Raw genomic sequence first — 23,179 nt, forward strand, 5'->3', positions numbered from 1 at the left:
TGGAAAATCTCAGCAGTTCTGACAGCATCTGTGGAGAGAGAATAGAGCCAATGTTTCGAAACATTAGCTCTGTTCTCTCTCCACAGATGCTGTCAAACTGCTGAGATTTTCCAGCATTTTCTGTTTTTGTTGCTGATTTTCATGTTTCCTTTCCCTAGGTTGGTATATCTTGCTTTTGTGAATTAAAAATTCAATGCGGTAAAATTTCTAAATCTATCGCTATGAAAATTTGAAGTACATTAAAAGTTTGAGGATGGCAGTGATCTCTGCAGTAAAAGTGCACAGATATAAGGGGGTTGCCATTCTCACTGTGCCACTATTAGTGCACTGGGTCTGTAATAAGTCTGAGGCAGAAGTCCCTTCACCAAAATCCCTTTATTCACAAACTCTAACAGCAGTACACCGAGTGCTGGCAGTTAACAGTCTACCTCCAGGGCTGTCAGAGGAACTGACACTCCCAGTTAAGTACAAGGCAAAGACTCCCTGATTGGCCAATCACTTAGATCCTTAATCAGGAAGTTCATACTCCAATAGGCCAACCTCAATTGCCTGACTGAAGTCATTACAGAGTATAATGTCTGTCAAAAGAATGTTCTTCCTTGGGTCAGGATAAGCTGTGATGTTATGCATAGTTGAATAGGTTGACAGCACAATGTCTAGCCTCGCATTTAAGTCAAATAGCCACGTGAGCAATGGGCTCACAGAATGATCTCTGTCCAGAATTACTGGAGAGGGAGAAATGGGGAAATTGATTCCGGGGATGAAAGGGTTGACGTCTGAGGAGAGATTAAACAGTTTGGTCTTGTACTCGCTGAAGGTTGAGAGGGGATCTGATCGAGGTATATAAAATTCTAAAAGGGATTGATAAAGTAAATGTAGACCAAGTGTTTCCTCTTATGGGGCAATCTCCAACAAGAGGTCACAGGTATAGGTTGAGAGGCGGTAGATTTAATACTGAGATGAGGAACTACTTCTCGCAGAGGATGGTGAATTTGTGGAACTCGCTGCCCCATGGCACGGTGGAGTTGAATGGTTTCAAGAGGGAGATGGACATATTTCCAATAAAAAAAGGGAAAGAGGGATATGGGGAACAGATGGAGAGGTGGATTTGAGACCAGGGAGAGATCAGCCATGATCTGATTGAATGCCAGAGTAGGCTGGACAGGGTGGATAGGGAGCAGCTGTTCCCCTTAGTTGAAGGGTCAGTTATGAGGGGACACAAGTTAAAAATGAGGGGTGGGAGGTTTAGGGGGGATTTGAGGAAAAACGTTTTTACCCAGAGGGTGGTGACGGTCTGGAATGCGCTGCTTGGGTGATGGAGGCGGGATGCCTCGCATCCTTTAAAAAGTACTTGGATGAGTACTTGGCACATCATAACATTCAAGGCTATGGGCCAAGTGCAGGCAAGTGGGATTAGGTGGACAGGCCAGGGCCTTTCATGCATTGGTGCAGACTCGATGGGCCGAAGGGCCTCTTCTGCACTGTAGTATTCTGTGATTCTGTGGAAGGGCCGAGTTTGCTACTTCTGCTCCTATTTCGTATATTCCGATGTTTATTAAATAGTAAGCTACTCTTTTTAATGGTAATCATTTGAATGGAAGAGAAGCAGTATTTTGACCAACACACAAAATCCCCTAATCTGATCCGTCTCCAAGTGGGATATGAAGGAAACATACTTTCTAATAAAGAAAATTGTCGGTAATTTCTGTACAGGATGGACGGAGGGGGTGAGAGAGGGTTCTCTTTATTCCCTGCTGTATCTTGGGCTTGTCACACTGATCCTGCAGCACTGGGAGTTTGGGAGCCCCTGTGGATGTTTGAGCCCATTGTATGGTTGTGATAGGCAGGTGTTTATGGATGAAAGATGCACGCTTATTATTCATGGAGAATAATTAAAAACCGCAGGAGCTCATCTGTGTCTCGCGTTGGCACTTACCAGCAGGTCAACCATATTGGGCTTGTTGTTTCTCAGTGTCTTCACAGCATGGAACACATCGACTGCACGCTGGTGTCGAAGCATCTCGCACACGATACTGATTGCACAGAATGCTCCACTGCGCCCACCACCATTCCTGCAATTGTGTCAAAGTTTGAACATTATTCCCTGCTTGGGTCATTAGATCCAGATCTCGGTGCACACACACACACACACACACAGCTCCAAGATTAATTCATCCTTCACAAATTCACAATGTGAAGTGATTGCCAAATGGCATTCATTGTTGCCTGAATGCACAAAGCAGCAGAAGCCATATTCTCAAAGCTCCCGAAGAACATGAGTCAACACGGAATGGTCCATGTCTCTCAGTGTTCGTTTCCTTATCCAGGCTGTGCCAAGTTGCGGACATACATGTGACCATATGAACATATGAATGCGGAGCAGGAATAGGCCATTCAGTCCCTGGAGCTTGCTCTGCCATTCAACAAGACCGTGGGTGATCTGAATGTCATCTCAACCCCACATTCCTACCTACCCCCCATATCCTGCGACGGCCTTGTCAATTAAGGATCTTGCTCCCACTGCCTCAAAAACAATGACTCTGCCTCTACTACTGTCTGCATTAGACAGTTCCATTACTCGAAATTCACCTCATTTCTATCTTAATTGGGAGGCCCCATATTTTTAAACTGTGCCCTAGTACTAGTCTACTCTAGTCTCTCCTTTCAGTATCCACCTTGTCAAGCCCCCTCTGGATCTCATATGTTTCAGTAAGATCACCGCTTTATTCTTCTGAGCTCCATGAGCAACAGGGTGGCACAGTGGTTAGCACTGCTGCCTCACAGCACCAGGGACCCAGGTTCAATTCTGGCCTCAGGTCACCGTCTGTGTGGAATTTGCATGTTCGCCCCCTGTCTGCGTGGGTTTCCTCCGGGTGCTCCGGTTTCCGTCCACAGATATGCGGGTTAGGTTGATTGGCCATGCTAAATTGCCCCACAGATGCTGTCAGACCTATTGGCATTTTCTGTTTTCGTTTCAGATTCCAGCATCCGCAGTATTTTGCTTTGATCTAACTTGCCCCTTAGTGCCAGGGGGACTGACAGCATAAAGACGTGAGGTCACATGGCTAGGGTCTGGGTGGGATTGTGGTTGGTGCAGGCTCAATGGACCGAATGACCTCCTTCTGCACTGTGAGGATTCTATGATTCTTCAATAAATTCAGGCCCAACTTTTCTTCATAGGATAACCCTCACATTCCAGGAATCAGTCGGGTGAACCTTCACTGAGCTGCTTCCAATACAATATTATCCTTTCTTAAATATGGAGACCAAAACTGTACACAATACACCAGCTGTGACCCCACCAATGCCCTGGACAACTGTTGCAAAACATTCCTACTTTTATATTTCATTCCCCTTTTAATAAACAACAACCTTCCATTTGCCTTTCTAATCATTAGCTGCATACTAACTTTTTGTGATTCAGTCTAGAATCCCTCTGTACTTCAGAGTTCCAGAATTTCTATCCATTTAGCTAATATGCTGCTTTTTTATTCTTCCAGCTAAATCAGACTGGTTCACATTTCCCCACATTATACTCCATCTGAAGGAATTTTTGCCCGCTCACTTAACCTATCTACATCTCTTTTAAGACTCCTTAACTCCTCTTCACAACTTGCTTTCCTACCTAACTTTGTGTCGTCATCAAATTTAGCAACCATACCTTCAGTCCCTTCATCCAAATCATTAATATAGAATCATAGAATCCCTTGAGTACAGAGGTTGGCCATTTGGCCCATCAAGCCTGCACCAACAACCCACCAGGCCCTCTCCCCGTAACTCCATGAATTTATCCTAGCTAATCCCCCTGACACAAAAGGGCAATTTAGCATGGTCAATCCACCTAACCTGCACATCTTTGGACTGTTTATATATAAGCAGTTTATATATAAATATAAACAATTTAAATTTTAAAAGTTTTTTTATTTATTAGTCCCAAGTCGGCTTACATTAACATTCCGGCGCCTGCTTAGGTACACTGAGGGAGAATTTAGCATGGCCAATGCACCTAACCAGCGCGTCTTTCGGACTGTGGGAGAAAACTGGAGCACCCGGAGGAAACTCGTGCAGACACAGGGAGAACAGAGGTGTTACATTTGCCATCTTCCAATCTGATTGCACCTTTCCAGAGTTAAGGGAATTTTGGAAAATAAAACCAATGCATTTACTGTCTCGGGAGCCACTTCTGGGAGATCCTAGGATGAAGTCCACATAGACCTGGGAACTTGTGAGATTTTAGTTCTAATAATTGGTGAATGTGCTGGTTTTAAGTTGCTCCCTCGGTTTCACCTCTGGATTTGTAATTACTTCTGGGATGTTATCTTTGTCCTCTATAGTGGAGACAGAGGCAAAATATCTGTTCAATTCATCCATCATTTCTTTATTTTCCATTATTAATTCCCCATTCTCACTCTCCAGAGAACCAGCCCTTGTTACTTTTTCCTTTTTAACTACCTGTAGAAACTCTTACTCTGTTTTTATATTTCTAGCATTCTTTCTCTCCTTCTCTAATTTCTCCCTCATCGTTATTCTTTTCGTCGTTTTTTGCCGTTGTTTTATATTCTGTTCAGTCTTCGGGGCTGCCATTAATCTTCATGGAATTGTACACTTTTTGTTTCAGTTCTGATGCTATCTTTAACTTCCTTAGTTAACCAACAGGTTAACTCTTCCATTAGAGTCTTTCCTTTTTTCCAAAATAAACTAACTTTTACAGATGCACCATAGAAAGCATTCTTTCTGGTTGTATCACAGCTTGGTATGGCTCCTGTTGTGCCCAAGACCACAGGAAACTACAAAGGGTTGTGAACGAAGCCCAGTCCAACACTCAAACCAGCCTCCTGTCCATTGACAATGCCTACACTTCCCGCTGCCTCGGCAAAGCAGCCGGCATAATTAAGGACACCACGCACCCCGGACATACTCTCTTCCACCTTCTTCCATCTGGAAAAAGGTAGAAAAGTCTGAGGCCACGTACAAACCTACTCAAGAACAGCTTCTTCCCTGCTGCCATCGGACTTTTGAATGGACCTACCCTGCATTAAGCTGATCTTTCTCTACACCCTAGCTTTGACTGTAACACTACATTCTGCACCCTCTCCTTTCCTTCTCTACGAATGGTATGCTTTGTCTGTATAGTGTGCAAGAACCAATACTTTTCACGGTATACTAATACATGTGACAATAATAAATCAAATCCTTTGCTGAGTGATATGAAATATTTCCTTTGATGTTTTACAGGGCATCGCTCCTGAGTTATCCCTCAGCCTAACTTCACCAGTTCACTTCAGCATCTTCCTGTTAGAAGGAGATGAAGTTTGCCATTGACCTTAGCTGGGCCTTGTCAGTCATGGTTCAGTTGGTAGCAGGTTTTGGCTTCAAGTGCCACTCCAGAAACATCAGCCCAGAGGGAGCCCCATACTCCCTTTCTGTACCTGCATATAAATGTTTTGTGATTCATGTGAGGATCACTCTGTACCTCAGTGTTCTGCAATGTCTCTCCATTTAGCTAATATGCTGCTTTTTATATTCTTCCTGCCGAAGTGGACAAGCTCACTTTGTCACAGTGACACGCTGTTGGATGTTCTTTTTATTCTTTTATGGGAAGTTGGCATGGCTAGAATTTGTTGCCCATCCCTAATTGCCCTTGAACTGGGTGTCTTTCTTGGCCATTTGAGCAGGTACTTAAGGGTCAACCACATTGCTGTGGCTCTGGAGTCGTACGTAGACCAGACCCAGGTAAGGACAGATGACAGATTTCCTTCTCTAAAGGGGCAAGGACAAGGGCATCAGTTAACTAGATGTTTTTTTTCTAGTTGTCATTGAAATGCCACAGATGGATACCTGGTAACTTGGTATATCAAGTGTGTGGTTAGTACTCTCTTAGGCTGTTAACAGTTTAATTTCTTCATCTCTGAATGGTGTCTGAAGTCTACCCATGGTGTTTCCAGATTTTGGAATCCTGGACTGGAAAGGTTATAGTGTACAGGACACATGTAGGGTCAAGTGAATTCCTATGGTACACACAACAAATATTAAAAGTACATACTCAAAATCACAGGATTGTTAATTACCCGGATTACACCCTAGCACAAGGGCAAGGACCCCACTCCCACTCTTACCAAAACCATCTTGGTACTTCCTGAGAAAAACTCATTCCAGTTGGTGGGTTAAGAATTCTCTTTTATAATTTCAAAGTTGCAGCGACAGCAACAGCGGTGAAAATGGCTGGGATATTCTACAAAGCTACTTTGGTTGCTAACTGATGCCACTCAGGGGTTCTCATCTGGTGCCAGGCTCCTTGTGTAGCTGTCAATCAACTGTTCAAGAACACGTACGCCAAGTTTAAGTTTATTTATTATTGTCACAAGTAGGCTTACATTAACACTGCAATGAAGTTACTGTGAAAATCCCCTAGTCGCCACACTCTGGCGCCTGTTCGGGTACACTGAGGGAGAATTTAGCATGGCCAATGCACCTAACCAGCATGTCTTTCGGACTGTGGGAGGAAACTGGAGCACCCAGAGGAAACCCACGCAGACATGGGGAGAACGTGTAAACTCTGCACAGACAGTGACCCAAGCTGGCAATCGAACCTGGGTCTCTGGTGCTGTGAGGCAGCAGTATTAACCACTGTGCCATTGTTGCGCAGGAAGGAAAAACCCTGTGTGATGAGTTGGGGTCAGAGCGAAAATGGAATTTAGGTCAGTCTGAGTAATCTCAGTGAAGTAAGAAATAAACTCTTACAGTATGAGAAAGGGAAAGTTGAAACAAGATGAAACTGCTGCACTGGTACAAATTGTATTTGAACCGAGTCTCGGAAAGACTGACTTCTCCAATGTGACATTTCCATTACCTACACTATGTGTTGCTTGAGTGAGGCTGACTATGCAGTGCTAAATTGTGACAAATTATTGAGCAGACTTGTGTTGATGGTTCGCTGGCACTAGGATTGAGACAGCACAAAGTAATTGCACGCAGTCAGCAGTGAGAGAGGAGACTTCCAGCACATCAGTGTGAGTGGGCGTCAAATCCACGCCCAAGGGTGAACAGTAAGGAGCGTTCTGCGCTCCTGCATTCCCAGTGACAAATCTGAGCACGGCCGGGAAATTCCTTTCTCCAATCCTTGACTCATGATCCGTGTGAGCCTGGTTCCCAGCAGAAAACTGGCAATCGTGGGGCAGTGTTTTTATCCTGATGTGGGACTGGGAACAGTGGCTGGCAGCTATATAATTAAATGTCAGTGGACACCTGGTTTGCCAGCACCATTCTCCGTGTCTGCGTGGGTTTCCTCCGGGTGCTCCGGTTTCCTCCTACAGTCCAAAGATGTGCGGGTTAGGTTGATTGGCCATGATAATCTCCCTGACACTAAAGGACAGTTTAACAGAGTAAATATGTGAGGTTATGGGGATAGGGCCTGGGTGGGATTGTTGTTGGTGCAGGTTTGATGGGCCGAATGGCCAATCTCTGCACTGTAGGAATTCTATGATTTTAGTGTCGGGGGATTTACAGGGTAGATACGGGGATAGGGTTTGGGTGGGATTGTTGTTGGTGCAAGTTTGATGGGCCAAAAGGCCTCCTTCTGTACTGTGGGGATTGTATCATTCTGAACAAAATGAAGGTCATATTGGAGGAGAGAGAGTGTACTTACAGACAGTGGACCACTGTACGTCCCTCTCCACCATCATACTCGTCCTGCCACTTTTCCACTTGTCTGATGAGTTTCAGGAAGGAACGTTTGGATACGGGGTTGTCTCTGTACATCGGCCAGCCCAGAAACTGGAACTGCTGAACCATTCGATCGCCATCCTGAGGCTGCTTGGCCACATGCGCACCAGCAGGTGAGAAGAAAGGGAAAGACATGTCACTAAATAACCTGGCTAAGAATCATCAGCGTCACCGCTGCCTTTTACTTAATACAGCCGTGAACCTTGAGCGGTGGGGCTGCCATACCTCCGGGATTGGCCTGGAGTTTCCAGGAATTGATGACCAATCTCCGGGACAATGCTGTGTGCAATCCTGGAGAAAGATGATCAGAACTTTAAAAAAAAAAAGGATTTTAATTTTGTCATTTTCTTTCAATATTTCTCCTTGGCAGATCGAAAAATATTGAAAATGGGAAAATAGAGGGCTGTTTAACTGACAGTCAAACATCATCCCATTGTGCAACGGGTTCTTCTTCTTTCCAATTGGTGTTGGAAGGCATTGCGTTACAGGATGGATGTATTAGCCAACAAATGGCTGGTGTAGTGATGGGGGGGGGGAAGTCATGTGATGAAACCTCCAGGAATATACTTAAGTACAGTTGGCAACCCTACTGGTTGGTGAGAAACAATATTAAGCCTCAATGTTTCCCCCCCCCCACCAAATAAAATGCACCTGTTTACCATTTCACTGATACTTCTTGTAAGAAGGTTTGATGTATTTCAACTCTCTGACTCTGTTTATTACGTGGCCGGGTTTCACAGTTAAGGGGAGATTTTGATGGAGAACAGGACCAGTGAGGGAGAATTGAGGTGGACAGCTCTACCAGAGTGAAGGTCAACTGATTCTAATAACTGGGCGCAGCGATAATATCATTAAGAGGTTGGCAGAACAACCACGCTGGCAACAGTGATCTTTCACTATAGATTTGAAAATTTGAGGCCGGAATTCTCTGGCCGTTCACATCCCGCTGCCAGCAAGAATGAAGAGCTGACGCTCAGCCAAATCTCCATTCACAGCAGCGAGTCCCGGAGTATCACAGCTGCGGGCCAGGTCGGAGAATTCCGGCCGTAATCAAGTGACCTGTCTTGGGGTGGGGCATCATTCTCTGGCCGTTCACGCCAGCGGGATTCTCCCGTTCCCCCCTGCTGCAGTGAACGGAGATTTGGCTGAGTGTCAAACACTCCGTCTTCTCTGGCAGCGGCGGCGAGGCGTGAACGGCCGGAGAATTCCAGAACATTCCAGTTCTACTCTCCCTCCGTCTCCACACTGTTGTCTCTTGAAGACGACGGCCAGAACTGTCCACTGTGCTCGGGAGCAGCCGATTTCAAGCTCCGGACCGTCCCTCGGCCAGTTAAACGCAATGCCCAAGTTGTTTACTGCAGCCATTCACAAGACTGATGGATTTACAAGTCGATGATTACGAAGTTACCCTTCCGCTCAAGAAAACAATTGCTAACTTGCAGGTACGATAGTGACTTTTAAGGGGCGTGTTGACAAATACATGAATAGGATGGGAATAGAGGGAGATAGTCTCGGGAAGGGTAGGGGGCTTTGGTTCAGATGGACAGCATGGTCGGTGCAGGCTTGGAGGGCTGAAGGGCCTGTTCCTGTGCTGTAATTTTCTTTGTTCTGAACTGAATCACTTAATAAATATTGCTCAGACTAAAATAATAGGGCAGGGGGAGTGTGATATGGATTAGAACATAAGAACATAAGAAATAGGAGCAGGAGTAGGCCATCTAGCCCCTCGAGCCTGCCCCGCCATTCAATAAGATCATGGCTGATCTGACGTGGATCAGTACCACTTACCCGCCTGATCCCCATAACCCTTAATTCCCTTACCGATCAGGAATCCATCCATCCGCGCTTTAAACATATTCAGCGAGGTAGCCTCCACCACCTCAGTGGGCAGAGAATTCCAGAGATTCACCACCCTCTGGGAGAAGAAGTTCCTCCTCAACTCTGTCTTAAACCGACCCCCCTTTATTTTGAGGCTGTGTCCTCTAGTTTTAACTTCCTTACTAAGTGGAAAGAATCTCTCCGCCTCCACCCTATCCAGCCCCCGCATTATCTTATAAGTCTCCATAAGATCCCCCCTCATCCTTCTAAACTCCAACGAGTACAAACCCAATCTCCTCAGCCTCTCCTCATAATCCAAACCCCTCATCTCCGGTATCAACCTGGTGAACCTTCTCTGCACTCCCTCCAATGCCAATATATCCTTCCTCATATAAGGGGACCAATACTGCACACAGTATTCCAGCTGCGGCCTCACCAATGCCCTGTACAGGTGCATCAAGACATCCCTGCTTTTATATTCTATCCCCTTCGCAATATAGGCCAACATCCCATTTGCCTTCTTGATCACCTGTTGTACCTGCAGACTGGGCTTTTGCGTCTCATGCACAAGGACCCCCAGGTCCCTTTGCACGGTAGCATGTTTTAATTTGTTTCCATTGAGATAGTAATCCCATTTGTTATTATTTCCTCCAAAGTGTATAACCTCGCATTTCTCAACGTTATACTCCATTTGCCATATCCTCGCCCACTCACTCAGCCTGTCCAAATCTCTCTGCAGATCTTCTCCGTCCTCCACACGATTCACTTTTCCACTTATCTTTGTGTCGTCTGCAAACTTCGTTACCCTACACTCCGTCCCCTCCTCCAGATCATCTATATAAATGGTAAACAGTTGCGGCCCGAGTACCGATCCCTGCGGCACGCCACTAGTTACCTTCCTCCAACCGGAAAAACACCCATTTATTCCGACTCTTTGCTTCCTGTCGGATAGCCAGTCCCCAATCCACTTTAACACACTACCCCCAACTCCGTGTGCCCTAATCTTCTTCAGCAGCCTTTTATGGGGCACCTTATCAAACGCCTTTTGGAAATCCAAAAACACCGCATCCACCGGTTCTCCTCCATCAACCGCCCTAGTCACATCTTCATAAAAATCCAACATGTTCGTCAAGCACGACTTTCCCCTCATGAATCCATGCTGCGTCTGATTGATCGAACCTGCTATCTCCTCTTTAATAATGGATTCCAGCATTTTCCCATTACAGACGTTAAGCTGACCGGCCTATAGTTACCCGCCTTTTGTCTCCTTCCTTTTTTAAACAGCGGCGTAACATTAGCCGTTTTCCAATCAACCGGCACTACCCCAGAATGCAACGAGTTTTGATAAATAATCACTAACGCATCCACTATTACCTCTGACATTTCTTTCAATACCCTGGGATGCATTCCATCCGGACCCGGGGACTTGTCCACCTTCAGTCCCATTAGTCTACCCAGCACTGCCTCTCTGGTCACATTAATTGTATTAAGTATTTCTCCTGCTGCCAACCCTCTATCGTTAATATTTGGCAAACTATTTGTGTCCTCCACCGTGAAGACCGACACAAAAAACTTATTTAAAGACTCAGCCATATCCTCATTTCCCACTATTAACTCCCCCCTCTCGTCCTCCAAGGGTCCAACATTCACTCTAGCCACTCTATTCCTTTTTATATATTTATAAAAACTTTTACTATCATTTTTTATATTAATTGCTAGCCTAGCTTCATAGTCTATCCTTCCTTTCTTTATCGCTTTCTTAGTCTCTCTTTGTTGTTTCTTAAATTTTTCCCAATCACTTGTTTCTCCACTATTTTTGGCCACTCTGTACGCAGCTGTTTTTATTTTAATACTCTCCTTTATTTCCTTCGTTATCCACGGCTGGTTCTCCCTTTTCTTACAATCCTTGTTTTTTGCTGGAATATATTTTTGCTGAGAACTGAAAAGGATCTCCTTAAAAATCCTCCACTGTTCCTCAGCTATCCTACCTGCCAGCCTGCTCTCCCAGTCTACCTTAGCCAATTCATCCCTCATCCTATCATATTTCCCTCTGTTCAAACAGAGGACACTGGTTTGGGACCAAACTTTCTCCTCTTCCATCTGAATCAGAAATTCGACCATATTGTGGTCACTAGACCCCAGAGGGTCCTTCACAATAAGATCCTTAATTCTACCTACCTCGTTACACAATACCAGATCCAAAATAGCTCGTTCCCTCGTCGGTTCCGTAACATGCTGTTCAAGGAAATTATCCCGACAGCATTCTAAGAACTCTTCCTCCATTCCACCCTTACCGACTTGAGTCTGCCAGTCAATGTGCATGTTGAAGTCCCCCATGATTATTGCCGTTCCGTTTTTACACGCATCCCTTATCTGCTTGTTTATAGCCCTCCCTACCTCAACATTATTATTTGGGGGCCTATATACCACACCTACTAGTGTCTTTCTCCCTCTACTATTCCTCATCTCTACCCATAATGATTCCACGTTTTGTTCCTCAGAGCCTATGTCATCCCTCAGTACTACCCTGATATTATCTCTTATTAATAGCGCGACCCCACCACCTTTTCCTTCCTGTCTATTCTTCCTAAACGCCTGATACCCCTGGATATTCATCTCCCAGTCCTGGTCACCTTTCAGCCACGTTTCTGTAATGGCCACCAGATCGTACCCACTTGTGCTGATTTGCACCATCAACTCATTTACCTTGTTCCGAATGCTTTGTGCATTCAGGCAAAGTGTCCTTATTCCAGCTTTTATCTGGACCCGCTTTGATGAGTCGCGAACACCCTCTCCCTCTACTCCCTTATCTAAATTACCACCTTCATTCACTTGCACCCTCTCCTCTACCATTAATTTTGTAATTCCCCTTACCCCTGCATCCTCCCCCCCATCAATTAGTTCCTTGATCCTAGTCAACTCTTCTAGCTCCCCTCCCCCCAACCTATCTAGTTTAAATTCTCCCCAGTAGCCTTAGCCAACCTACCGGCCAGGATATTGGTCCCCGTGTGATTCAAGTTCCACCCGTTTTTTGTATACAGATCACCCCTGCCCCTAAAGAGGTCCCAATGGTCCAGGAACCTGAATCCCTGCCCCCTGCACCAGTCCCTCAGCCACACATTCATCCTCCACCTCACTCCATTCCTGCCCTCACCTTCCCGTGGCACAGGCAGTAATCCTGAGATTACTACCTTTGCTTTCCTCTTTCTCAGCTGTCTCCCTAATTCCCTGTACTCCCTTTTCATGACCCCTTCTCCCTTCCTACCCACATCAGCGGTACCAATATGTACCGCTACCTCAGGCTCCTCTCCCTCCCACCTCAGGATTTCCGGGACGCGACTAGCGACATCCTGGATCCCGGCCCCAGGGAGGCAGACCACCATGCGAGAATCCCGCCTACCTCCGCAGAAACGCCTGTCTGTCCCCTTCACCATCGAGTCCCCGATTAATACCGCCTTCCTCCTCTTTTCCTTAGCCCTCTGAGTTACAGGGCTGGACTCCACTGCGGAGACACGGCCACTGCTGCTTCCCCCAGGCGGGCTGTCCCCCCCAGCAGTACTCAAGCAGGAGTACTTGTTGTGCAGGGGCAAATCCACTGGGGTGCTCTCAACCACCCTAGCCTTACCCTTCCTGGCCGTCACCCACTTGGCCTCCTCCCGTGGCCCTGGTGTGACCACCTGATGATAGCTCTTGTCTATCACCTCCTCATTCTCCCTCATCAGCCTAAGATCCTCGAGCTGCAGTTCCAGCTCCCTAACACGGTCCCTCAGGAACCGCAGCTCGACACACCCCTCACAGATGTGGATGTCCGGGAGGCCAGATGCCTCCAGGACCTCCCACATCCTACACTGGGAACAACACACTGGTTTCACACTCATACTGGACACTTTATGTCAAGTTAGACAGTGAGAGGTTAATAAGAATGGAAGGAAACAAAAACTCACCCCTGCTCGTCCAAGCCCTGTGAGCCAAAGCCCTGACAGCTCACTCAACTTCCCACTCACTCTGCTGCCCGCTACGATGCTGCCCGCTGTATACTTTGGTGCACTTTTAAACCCTCCAAAAACTTCCCTTGGCCTCTCCTGGCCCTACTTCCGGTTTTGAAAAAAACCTCCGATTTTAACCCCAAAATTAACTGAAAAAATAAATAATTAATTACAGTCAGAAAACCAACTCTCTTACCCTCAGCCTGCTCCTGGGAACAATGAAGCTGAACCTCCAAGGTAAGCCCTTTTTAAACCCTCCAAAAACTTCCCCTGGTGGATTAGATCCACCCACTCAACCCTTAACACATCAATGATGGTGAAGGGGTTAAAAAATATACTGTTATTTAAATCCTTTCTCTGCTAAACCAGCAGTACATTTCTTCATTGCCGTCTGCTGTTTAAATTCATGCCCGGTCTAAACATTTTAATAAACAAGTGTTAATGTGAATGCGTTCAATATCGATAACAATCCTGCCTTAAAATGTTAGCACTTCACAACAACCATTTTATCCTTTTAATGGAATTTTTAATATATCCTTCAATTTATAGCTACTGATTAAAGTCTGATTATAGTACTTTTTAAAATTGGACAATTTTCAGGACTTAAGTACCGTTCAGCGCTGATGTTGATAGGTTTGGATTCACACGTTGAATGCAATGTCGAGATTCTTTCTCCTTTTCACATTAATACGTAGAGATAATGCCTGATGTCCTTTATGAACTATTATCGAGTGCGAGTGAGGATTTCAACACGGGGAGTTGAATTTGAAAAAAATGGGAGGATTTTTTAATAGAGTAATTGCCCCCAGAGTGACACAAAGCAAGTCCTTACCCTGGCCGCATTGTAAATTCGGAATATTCGGCTGATAATGTCTTCCTCCAAGTCGGCTGATACAAACTCCACCTGGAGGGGCCCGTGCCGATGGACACCGTTTTCTGGCCAGTACTGGGGGCACAGCTGGTTTGAGAAAAGATGACAAGCATTTATATCGGCTAAACATTATTAATATCCCTATTGGAAGCCTTGCATTTGTATCATATCCTAATTGTGTTCTCAGAAACATCTCAACGTACTTTATATACAATGAATCTCTTTAACTGGCCTTTGCTGAAGCTCTATGCAGGTAAGTGTGGCAACTGTTTTACATACAAGATCCAAGAAATAGCAATAAGTTGAATGATCATTATTCTGCTTTTGTTGGTGGCTTTCGAACGCCAGAGATGTCCCTGCTTTTTTTCAAATAGTCGGAGAGTCATACAGCACACAAACAGGTCCTTTGGCCCACCATGTCAATGCTGACTATCAAATACCATTATATACTAATCCCATTTACCAGCACTTGGTCCATAGCCTGATATCATTGAATCATAAAGTGCAGAAGAAGGCCCTTCAGCCCATCAAGTCTGCACCGACATGTGAGAAACACCTGACCTCGCACCTAAGCCCATTTACCAGCACTTGACCACAGCCTTGAATGTTACGATGTGCCAAGAGCTCATCCAAGTACTTTTTAAAGGATGTGAGGCAACCCGCCTCTACCACCCTCCCAGGCAGCGCATTCCAGACTGTCACCACCCTCTGAGTAAAAAAGATTTTCCTCACATCCCACCTTAACCTCCTGTCTCTCACCTTGTACCTATGTCCCCTTGTGATTGGCCCTTCAACTAAGGGAAACAGCTGCTCCTTTTCCACTCTGTCCATGCCCCTCATAATCTTATGCACCTCAATCAGGTCACCCCTCCAGTCTTCTCTGCTCCAATGAAAACAACCCAAGCCTATCAGAGGGACCTGGCTGTCCTTGTGCATGGATCACAACAAGTTGGTTTGCGGGTGCAGCAGGTAATTAAGAAGGCAAATGGAATTTTGTTCTTCATTGCTAGAGGGATGGAGTTTAAAAACAGTGAGGTTATGTTGCCGCTGTATAAGGTGCTGGTGAGGCCACACCTGGAGTACTGTGTACAGTTTTGGTCTCCTTACTTGAGAAAGGATCTACTAGCACTGGAGGATGTGCAGAGAAGATTCACTAGGTTGACTCCAGAGTTGAGAGGGTTGGCTCATGAGGAGAGACTGAGTAGACTGGGACTATACTCATTGGAATTTAGAAGAATGAGGAGAGATCTTATAGAAACATATAATATTATGATAAGATAGAAGCAGGGAGGTTGTTTCCACTGGCAGGTGAAATTAGAACTAGGGGCATGGCTTCAAAATAAGGGGGAACAAATTTAGGACTGAGTTGAGGAGGAACTTCTTCACTCAAAGGGTTGTGAATCTGTGGAATTCCCTGCCCAGTGAAGCAGTTGAGGCTACCTCATGGAATGTTTTTAAGGCAAGGTAGATACATTTTTGAACAGTAAAGGAATTAAGGTTATGGTGAGCGGGCAGGTAAGTGGAGCTGAGTTCACGATAAGATCAGCCATGATCTTATTGAATGGCGGAGCAGGCTTGAGGGGTCAGATGGCCTACTCTGGCTCCTAGTTCTTATGTTCTTATTTATGTTCTTATCCAGCCACTCCTCATAACTTAAATGTTCCACCTCAGGCAGCATGCTGGTGAATCTCCTCTGTACCCCCTCCAGCACAAGAACATCCTCCCTATAATGTGGTGACCAGAACTGCACACAATACTCCAGCTGTGGCCTCACCAAAGTGCTATACAGCTGTAACATGACTTCCCTGCTTTTGTAATCTATACCTCGATTGATAAAGGCAAGTGTCCCATATGCCTTTTACACCACACTACTAACATAGAGTCATAGAGGTTTACAGCATGGAAACAGGCCCTTCGGCCCAACTTGTCCATGCCACCCTTCTTATTTAACCACTAAGCTAATTGCATGCCCTTGGTGATTTAAATGCTCATCCAGATGCTTCTTAAATGTTGAGAGAGTACTTGCCTCCATCACCCTCTCGGGCAGCGTGTTCCATATTTCCACCACCCTCTGTGCCATGGAAGCCTCAGTTTAGCACTGCCAAGGGCTAAGACATCACACTATATTTTTATGCAATATATCATCATGGCTACTTCCTAAAATATTAAAAGCAGGGCAAAGAAATCATAAAAAGGCTGAAACTATAAGGAATTGTAACCCTCAACAAAAAGACTTTCTGGCAGTTTGAGAGAAGCTGATGCCTCGTTATCTCTGAAGAGACATAACCACCCTATGAACTGCAGAGCGAATGACACAAAGGCCATTTACATTTCAAAAGCCAGGTCTGGTCACTGGAATCTCCTAGTCTGCTAGGACAAAGGATCATGCAACTTCCTTTCACATTCTTAATGGCCGGAACACTAACAACCTCAGGAACCCAGAAAGAGGAATTTACGCCCTTAGTTAAAGCCAAAGTGGAGAGGTGGGAGTCAAGTCACATGACCCCCGCCCCAGCTGGGAGAACTAGTTACCCGATCTTGCTGGACTGCAAGACAATCTACCACTTTCCATCTAGCAAACAACAGCTCAGAATAAGGGCTCGGGTCCTGGTGATTGCCTGGTCACTATCTACGCAGTTTCTACTGCAATTTCCAAAATTCTATAGCATCACCAACAAGACTAATCCAACTTGCTTTGCCCATCTTAACTTGGCAGTCGTTTGAACTGAATAATTCAGCATCATTCTTCTGAGCTCGGTGATCTTTTAAAAATATTTAAAACATCTCCATTTTATTGACAGTGTGCTCTATCAGCGATCCCTGCAGCTTCTTATTTCACTGGCCGTATGGAGAATCCACTCCTATCTTCCGTTGACATGCCGGGTTTTTCCATCAGTTTCACCACAAGGTCCAGCCATCTTGATCGAGGTCCAAGGGGCTGCTTTTAAAACTTATCTTCTGAACAGGTATCAGAGAGACGTTTTTTACACAGAGGGTGGTGGGGGCCTGGAATGCGTTGCCAAGTAGGGTGGTGGAGGCAGGCACGCTGACATCGTTTAAGACTTACCTGGATAGTCACATGAGCAGCCTGGGAATGGAGGGATACAAACGATTGGTCTAGTTGGACCAAGGAGCGGCACAGGCTTGGAGGGCCGAAGGGCCTGTTTCCTGTGCTGTACTGTTCTTTCTTCTTTGTTCAGGTCGAGGATGTCTTTTTAAAGCTTTGGAACTTGTTGCCTGCAGTCTCTCAGTGCTCCCCACTTCATGAGGCAACTGGGAGAACCACAATGTCACCAGGATTGAATGCCAACAGTCACCTCTGGGTGACCAGCTACCTTTTTCTGGGGTCATAGAAACATAGAAACTAGAAGCAGGAGTAGGCCATTCGGCCCATCGAGCCTGCTCGGCCATTCATTTTGATGATGGCTGATCATCACACTATCCTGATTCCCCCCCCCTTCCTCCCATATCCCTTGATCCCTTTAGCCCCAAGAGCTATATCTAATTTCTTCTTGAAATCACACAACATTTTGGCCTCAACTACATTTGGTGGTAGTGAATTCCACACATTCACCATTCTCTGGGTGAAGAAATTTCTCCTCACCTCAGTCCTAAAAGGTATCCTCAAACGATGACTCCCAGTTCTGGACTCCCCCACCATTGGGAATATTCTTCCTGAATCTACCCTGTGTAACCCTGTTAGAATTTTATAAGTTTCTATGAGATCCCCTCTCACTCTTCTAAACTCCAGTGAATATAATCTTAACCAATTTAATCTCTCCTCATATGACAGACCTGCCATCCCAAGATGGTAAACCTTCGCTGTACTCCCTCTATAGCAAGGACATCCTTCCTCAGATACGGACACCAAAACTGCACATAATACTCTGGGTGTGGCCTTGCCAATGCCCTATACAATTGCAGCAAAACATCTCTATCCCTATACTCAAATCCTCTCGCTATGAGGGCCAGCATACCATTTGCCTTCTTTACTGCCTGCTGTAACTGTGCGCTTACTTTCAGTGACTGATGCATGAGGAATCTAGCATCATCTTGTGCTCTGGCATTGCTGGCTGGTAAAGGCATCCATCTGCTTTTCGGGAAGACCCCCCGGTGAAAAGTTAAAGTCATAAAAGTGACATCTAAGCAACTGCACACATGCGGACATAGACTTTCAAAGCTGTTTCTGTGTAGCTGCCAAGACTCCATATTCTTGTGTGAATTCCAGAGCAGCCAAAGTCCCTGGATACTGTTTCTATTCAAAGTGATTCAGCAATATGAACTCCCCACATGTTGTGCAACTGGATAGTTCCTCCTCCGGATTCACAAAGCAGCATCTTCGAGCAGCTGATTGAAGCTGGCTTGTAATGTGTACTTAATTAGCCAGTCTCCATTGTGTACGTGTTGACTCGTGTACAATCTCTCTTGAGTTACAAGTCCCGACGACTGCTGTGACGTGACAGGAAAACTTGGTCCCGTCTGTGTGGAGCCCAGTTCTTGAAATAAGAGGTAAGTATGCTAACACACTGAACTCCCATTTTGCAAAGAGATGCCTAATGATAACAAGAGAGCCAACATTGAAACTCAGGTTAGCTGTGACCTGAGCTGTTGGCTAAAAGACAAATTGTTGCCAATCATCCACAGTTCTGGTTCCAACTCAAACAATTTCGCAAAGTCATGAACCATTTTATTCCATCGGATTTCGGGTGGTGAGTGTCTGGAACGAGCTGCCAGAGGTAGTAGTAGAAGCAGGTACAATTTTGTCTTTTAAAAGGCATTTAGACAGTTCCATGGGTATAGAGGATTATGGGCCAAACGTGGGCAATGGCGACTAGCTTAGTGGTTAAAAAGAAAGGGACGACATGGACAAGTTGGGCCGAAGGGCCTATTTCCATGCTGTAAACCTCTATGACTCAGAACATTAGGTGGGATTTTCCAGCCTCGTTCGTTCTGAGACCATAAAATTCCACCCGAGGCCAAAGGACCTTTCCATGGTTTGCTCTCGCCCACTCCGATTCCCGTGGCGGGCGGGCCGGTAAAATTCCGGCCAATATTTCAAAATCCAGTAGAGATCTGTGATAGCATCTTTAGAATAATAAGCATGGCATAAACAATGTCATCACTGGTCACAGAGTGCAACTGTGGAGGTGGGTTAGACATATTATGCAGGCGCCAATCCAAAATGGCTGATATCTTTGAGGTGTCCAAAGTTAGCACGCAGGTACAGCAAGCAATCAGGAGGGCAAAGGGCACATTGGCCTTTTTTCAAGGAGATTGGAGCACAAGAATAATGCTACAATTCAATGAGGAGTAAGGGAGGGCCAGAAACAGCACCAGGTATGCTTAACAATCGACGTGAAGGTACAATACCCAGGACCATTTGCCTGCCAAACAGCAGAAACAGCACAAGAAAGATAAGTGATCCCACAACCAAAGGATCAGATCAAATTTCGGCAGTCCTGCTACACCCAATCATGAATGGTGCTGACAATTAAACAATTCACTGGGGAAGGTGGCTCCACAAATATCCCCATCCCCAATGGGATGGCACAGTGGCACGATGGTTAGCACTGCTGCTTCATAGTACCAGGGACCCGGGTTCAATTCCGGCCTCAGGTCACTGTGTAGAGTTTTCACATTCTCCCTGTGTCTGCTTGGGTTTCCTTCGGGTGCACCGGTTTCCTCCCACAGCCCAAAGAATGCAGGATAGGTGGATTGGCCATGTTAAATTGACCCTAGGGTCAAGGGGATTAGCAGGGTAAATACAACCTCAGGCTAAAGGGACGATCCTTTAAAACAGAGATGAGGAGGGATTTCTTCAGCTAGAGAGTGGTGAATCTGTGAACTCTTTGCGCAGAAGGCTGTGGAGGCCAGGTCATTGATTGTATTTAAGACTGAGATAAAAAGGTTCTTGATTAATAAGGAGATCAGGAGTTATGGGGAAAAGGCAGGAGAATGGGGATGAGAAAAATATCAGCATTGATTGAATGGCGGAGCAGATTCGATGGGCCGAGTGGCCTAATTCTGCTCCTTTGTCTTATGGTTTTATATGTGTGGGGTTACAAGGATAGGGCCTGGGGTGGGATTGTGGTCGGTGCAGACTCGATGGGCCACATGGCCTCCTTCTGCATTGTAGGGATTCTATGATTCAATGATGGAGGAGTACAGCAGATCAGTGAAAGATTTGCAGGCATAAGTGTTGGGTAGACGATCCATCTCAGCCTCCTCCAGAGGTCCTCAGCATCACGTATGTCTGTCCACAGCCATTTTGATTCACGCCACGTAATATCAAGAACGGCTGGAGATACTGGATGCTGCAAAAGCTATGGGCCCTGGCAATATTCTGGAAACAGTCCTGAAGAATTGTGCACCAGAACTAGAGCATGCCCCTATTCCAGCTGTTCCAGTACAGCGGCAACACTGACATCTACTTGACAATGTGGAAAATTACCCAGGTATGTCCTGTCCACACAAAGCAAGACAAGTCCAACCTAGCCACTTACTGGCCCACTGTATACTCACAGTCAAAATAATGGAAGGAGTCACCAACATTGTTATGAAGTGGCACTTGATTAGCAAGAACCTGCTCACTGACACTCAAATCTGTGGTTTTGCCACTGAATTTGTGATTTTATTAGCGCCTTGGCCCAAACATGGATAAAAGAGCTGAATGCCAGAGGTGAGGTGAGAGTGATGGCCCATGGCATCATTTGATCAAGTATGGCATCAAGAAGACCTAGCAAAACTGGAATCAATGGGAATCAGGGAGAAAATCTCCGCTGGTTGGAGTCATACCTGACACAAAGGAAGATGGTTGTTGGAGATCAATCATCTCAGTCCCAGGACATCACTGCAGGAGTTCACCAGGGTCGTGTCCTAGGCCCAACCATCTTCAGCTGCTTCATCAATGATCCTCCTTCCAACATAAGGTCAGAAGTGGGGATGTTCACCAATGACTGCACAATGTTCAGCACCATTCGCGACTCTTCAGATACTGAAGCAGTCCGTGTCCTAATGCAACAAAACCTGGACAGGATTGAGGCTTGGGCTGACAAGTGGAATGTGACATTTGTGCCACACAAGTGCCAGGCAATGACCATTTTCAACAAGGGAGTACCTAATCATCTCCCCTTTACATTCCATGGCATTACCATTATTGTATCTCCCATGTCCATCAATATCCTGGGTGTCACTATTGACCAGAAACTGAACTAATTGATCTACTCATTCTCTTATCTCTTCTGTTCCTCGTCCTTGGGGTGAATTTTCCCGTTCCGCCCGCCACAGGAATCATAGTGGACGAGGGGCGGACCATGGAAAGGTCCGTTGACCTGGGATGGGATTTTCCAGTTTTGGAGCCAGAAAATCCCGCACCTCATGTCCAAAATATGTAGTATGCAAATAGAGCAAAAATAATTTATTGGACTTCATTCTGAGGAGAGGGTAAGTCAATAAATATAGTCTGCAGGGAGTGATAAAGAAAGTTATGGATGGTTCATGAATAAACATCTAAGATCACTCTTCATATTACAGTGCTGGCTGCTTTCAGCTCATTATTGTTACCTCTGCAACTAACTGAGGAACAAGCAGTATTTTCATTGCTGTATATAGCCTGTTGGAATTTGTTATTTTATCTGTTCCTTATATTTCTCCGGCAGCTAACTTCCCAATAATAGATCGGTCCAGTTGCCTCTCACTGGATTCCTGGGGGGGACACTTCTCCAGCCAAACATTGGCACAAGCTGTGTGACAAACGTAACATTAGGGATTTGAATGACTCCTGAAAAAAATGTTACCCTGATGTTTTTAATGCACAATCAGGGTGTTTAGAGTGGAAAGGAGGGGTTGGTCAGAATTTCTGATGTGTACACCAGGCAAAGTTTACTTATTAGTGTCACAAGTAGGCTTACTGTAATTAACACTGCAATGAAGTTACTGTGAAAATGCCCTAGTCCGGCACCTGTGGGAGAATTTGGCACGGTCAATGCACCTAACGCGCACGTCTTTCGGACTGTGAGAGGAAACTGGAGCACCCGGAGGAAACCCACGCAGACACAAGGAGAATGTGCAGACTCCGCACAGACAGTGACCCAAGCTGGGAATTGAACCTCTGTCCCTGACGCTGTGAGGCAACAGTGCTAACCACTGTGCCACCGTGCCACCCAGTGCAGCTTAGTGGGAGGAGAGCAGACTACCTATATATTCCAAGAATTCCTTCCCCCACAACAGTGAGTAAAAGCTTCTAAGTTGTATGAGGGCATTGCAGTGCACACAACGAATATTTAAAGGCGCATATATGAGGCCCGCAACTTATTGACTTGAGCACCAAAGCTAATGATGTTTATAAATTAAATGAAGCAAGGAAGGCAGACGATGAAGCGAAACAAAAAATTCGACAATGGCTCTCAGGGCAATGCGCATTCCGGCCACTTTTCCAGGTGTCCCTAATTATCAAGCCGAGTCCGGATTTACCATCCAATGAAGGATGGTGGAGAGGTTGAGGAGCAGGGAGAACCAATCAGTACGCTGCCAGCCTATGCAGCAGCTAGGGTGTCAGTGCGCTGCTAGGACGGGAGCCAGCCAATCGGCGGGCTGCTGGGACGGGAGCCAGCCAATCGGCAGGCTGCTGGGATGGGAGCCAACCAATTGGTGGGCTGCTGGGACGGGAGCCAGCCAATCAGCGGGCTGCTGGGATGGGAGCCAGCCAATCGGCGGGCTGCTGGGACAGGAGCCAGCCAATCGGCAGGCTGCTGGGACGGGAGGCAGCCAATTGGCAGGCTGC

General features: G+C 45.9%; 1 protein-coding gene across 4 annotated transcripts in view; it reads right to left on the bottom strand.

Moving 5' to 3' along the window:
- The window catches only part of LOC144495597 (receptor-type tyrosine-protein phosphatase mu-like), an 896,407-nt gene that overhangs the window by 2,719 nt on the left and 870,509 nt on the right, over window positions 1-23,179 (bottom strand). For all 4 annotated transcript variants that reach the window (XM_078215746.1, XM_078215745.1, XM_078215744.1 and 1 more), the window contains 3 exons: window positions 14,359-14,484; window positions 7,646-7,809; window positions 1,937-2,072 (listed from right to left, as the gene is read on the bottom strand). In XM_078215746.1, the coding sequence (XP_078071872.1) occupies window positions 1,937-2,072; window positions 7,646-7,809; window positions 14,359-14,484 (426 nt within the window). The remainder of the gene's footprint in view (window positions 1-1,936; window positions 2,073-7,645; window positions 7,810-14,358; window positions 14,485-23,179) is intronic.

The sequence above is a fragment of the Mustelus asterias genome, chromosome 7, assembly GCF_964213995.1.
Source record: "Mustelus asterias chromosome 7, sMusAst1.hap1.1, whole genome shotgun sequence".
In the NCBI taxonomy this organism is placed as follows: domain Eukaryota; kingdom Metazoa; phylum Chordata; class Chondrichthyes; order Carcharhiniformes; family Triakidae; genus Mustelus; species Mustelus asterias.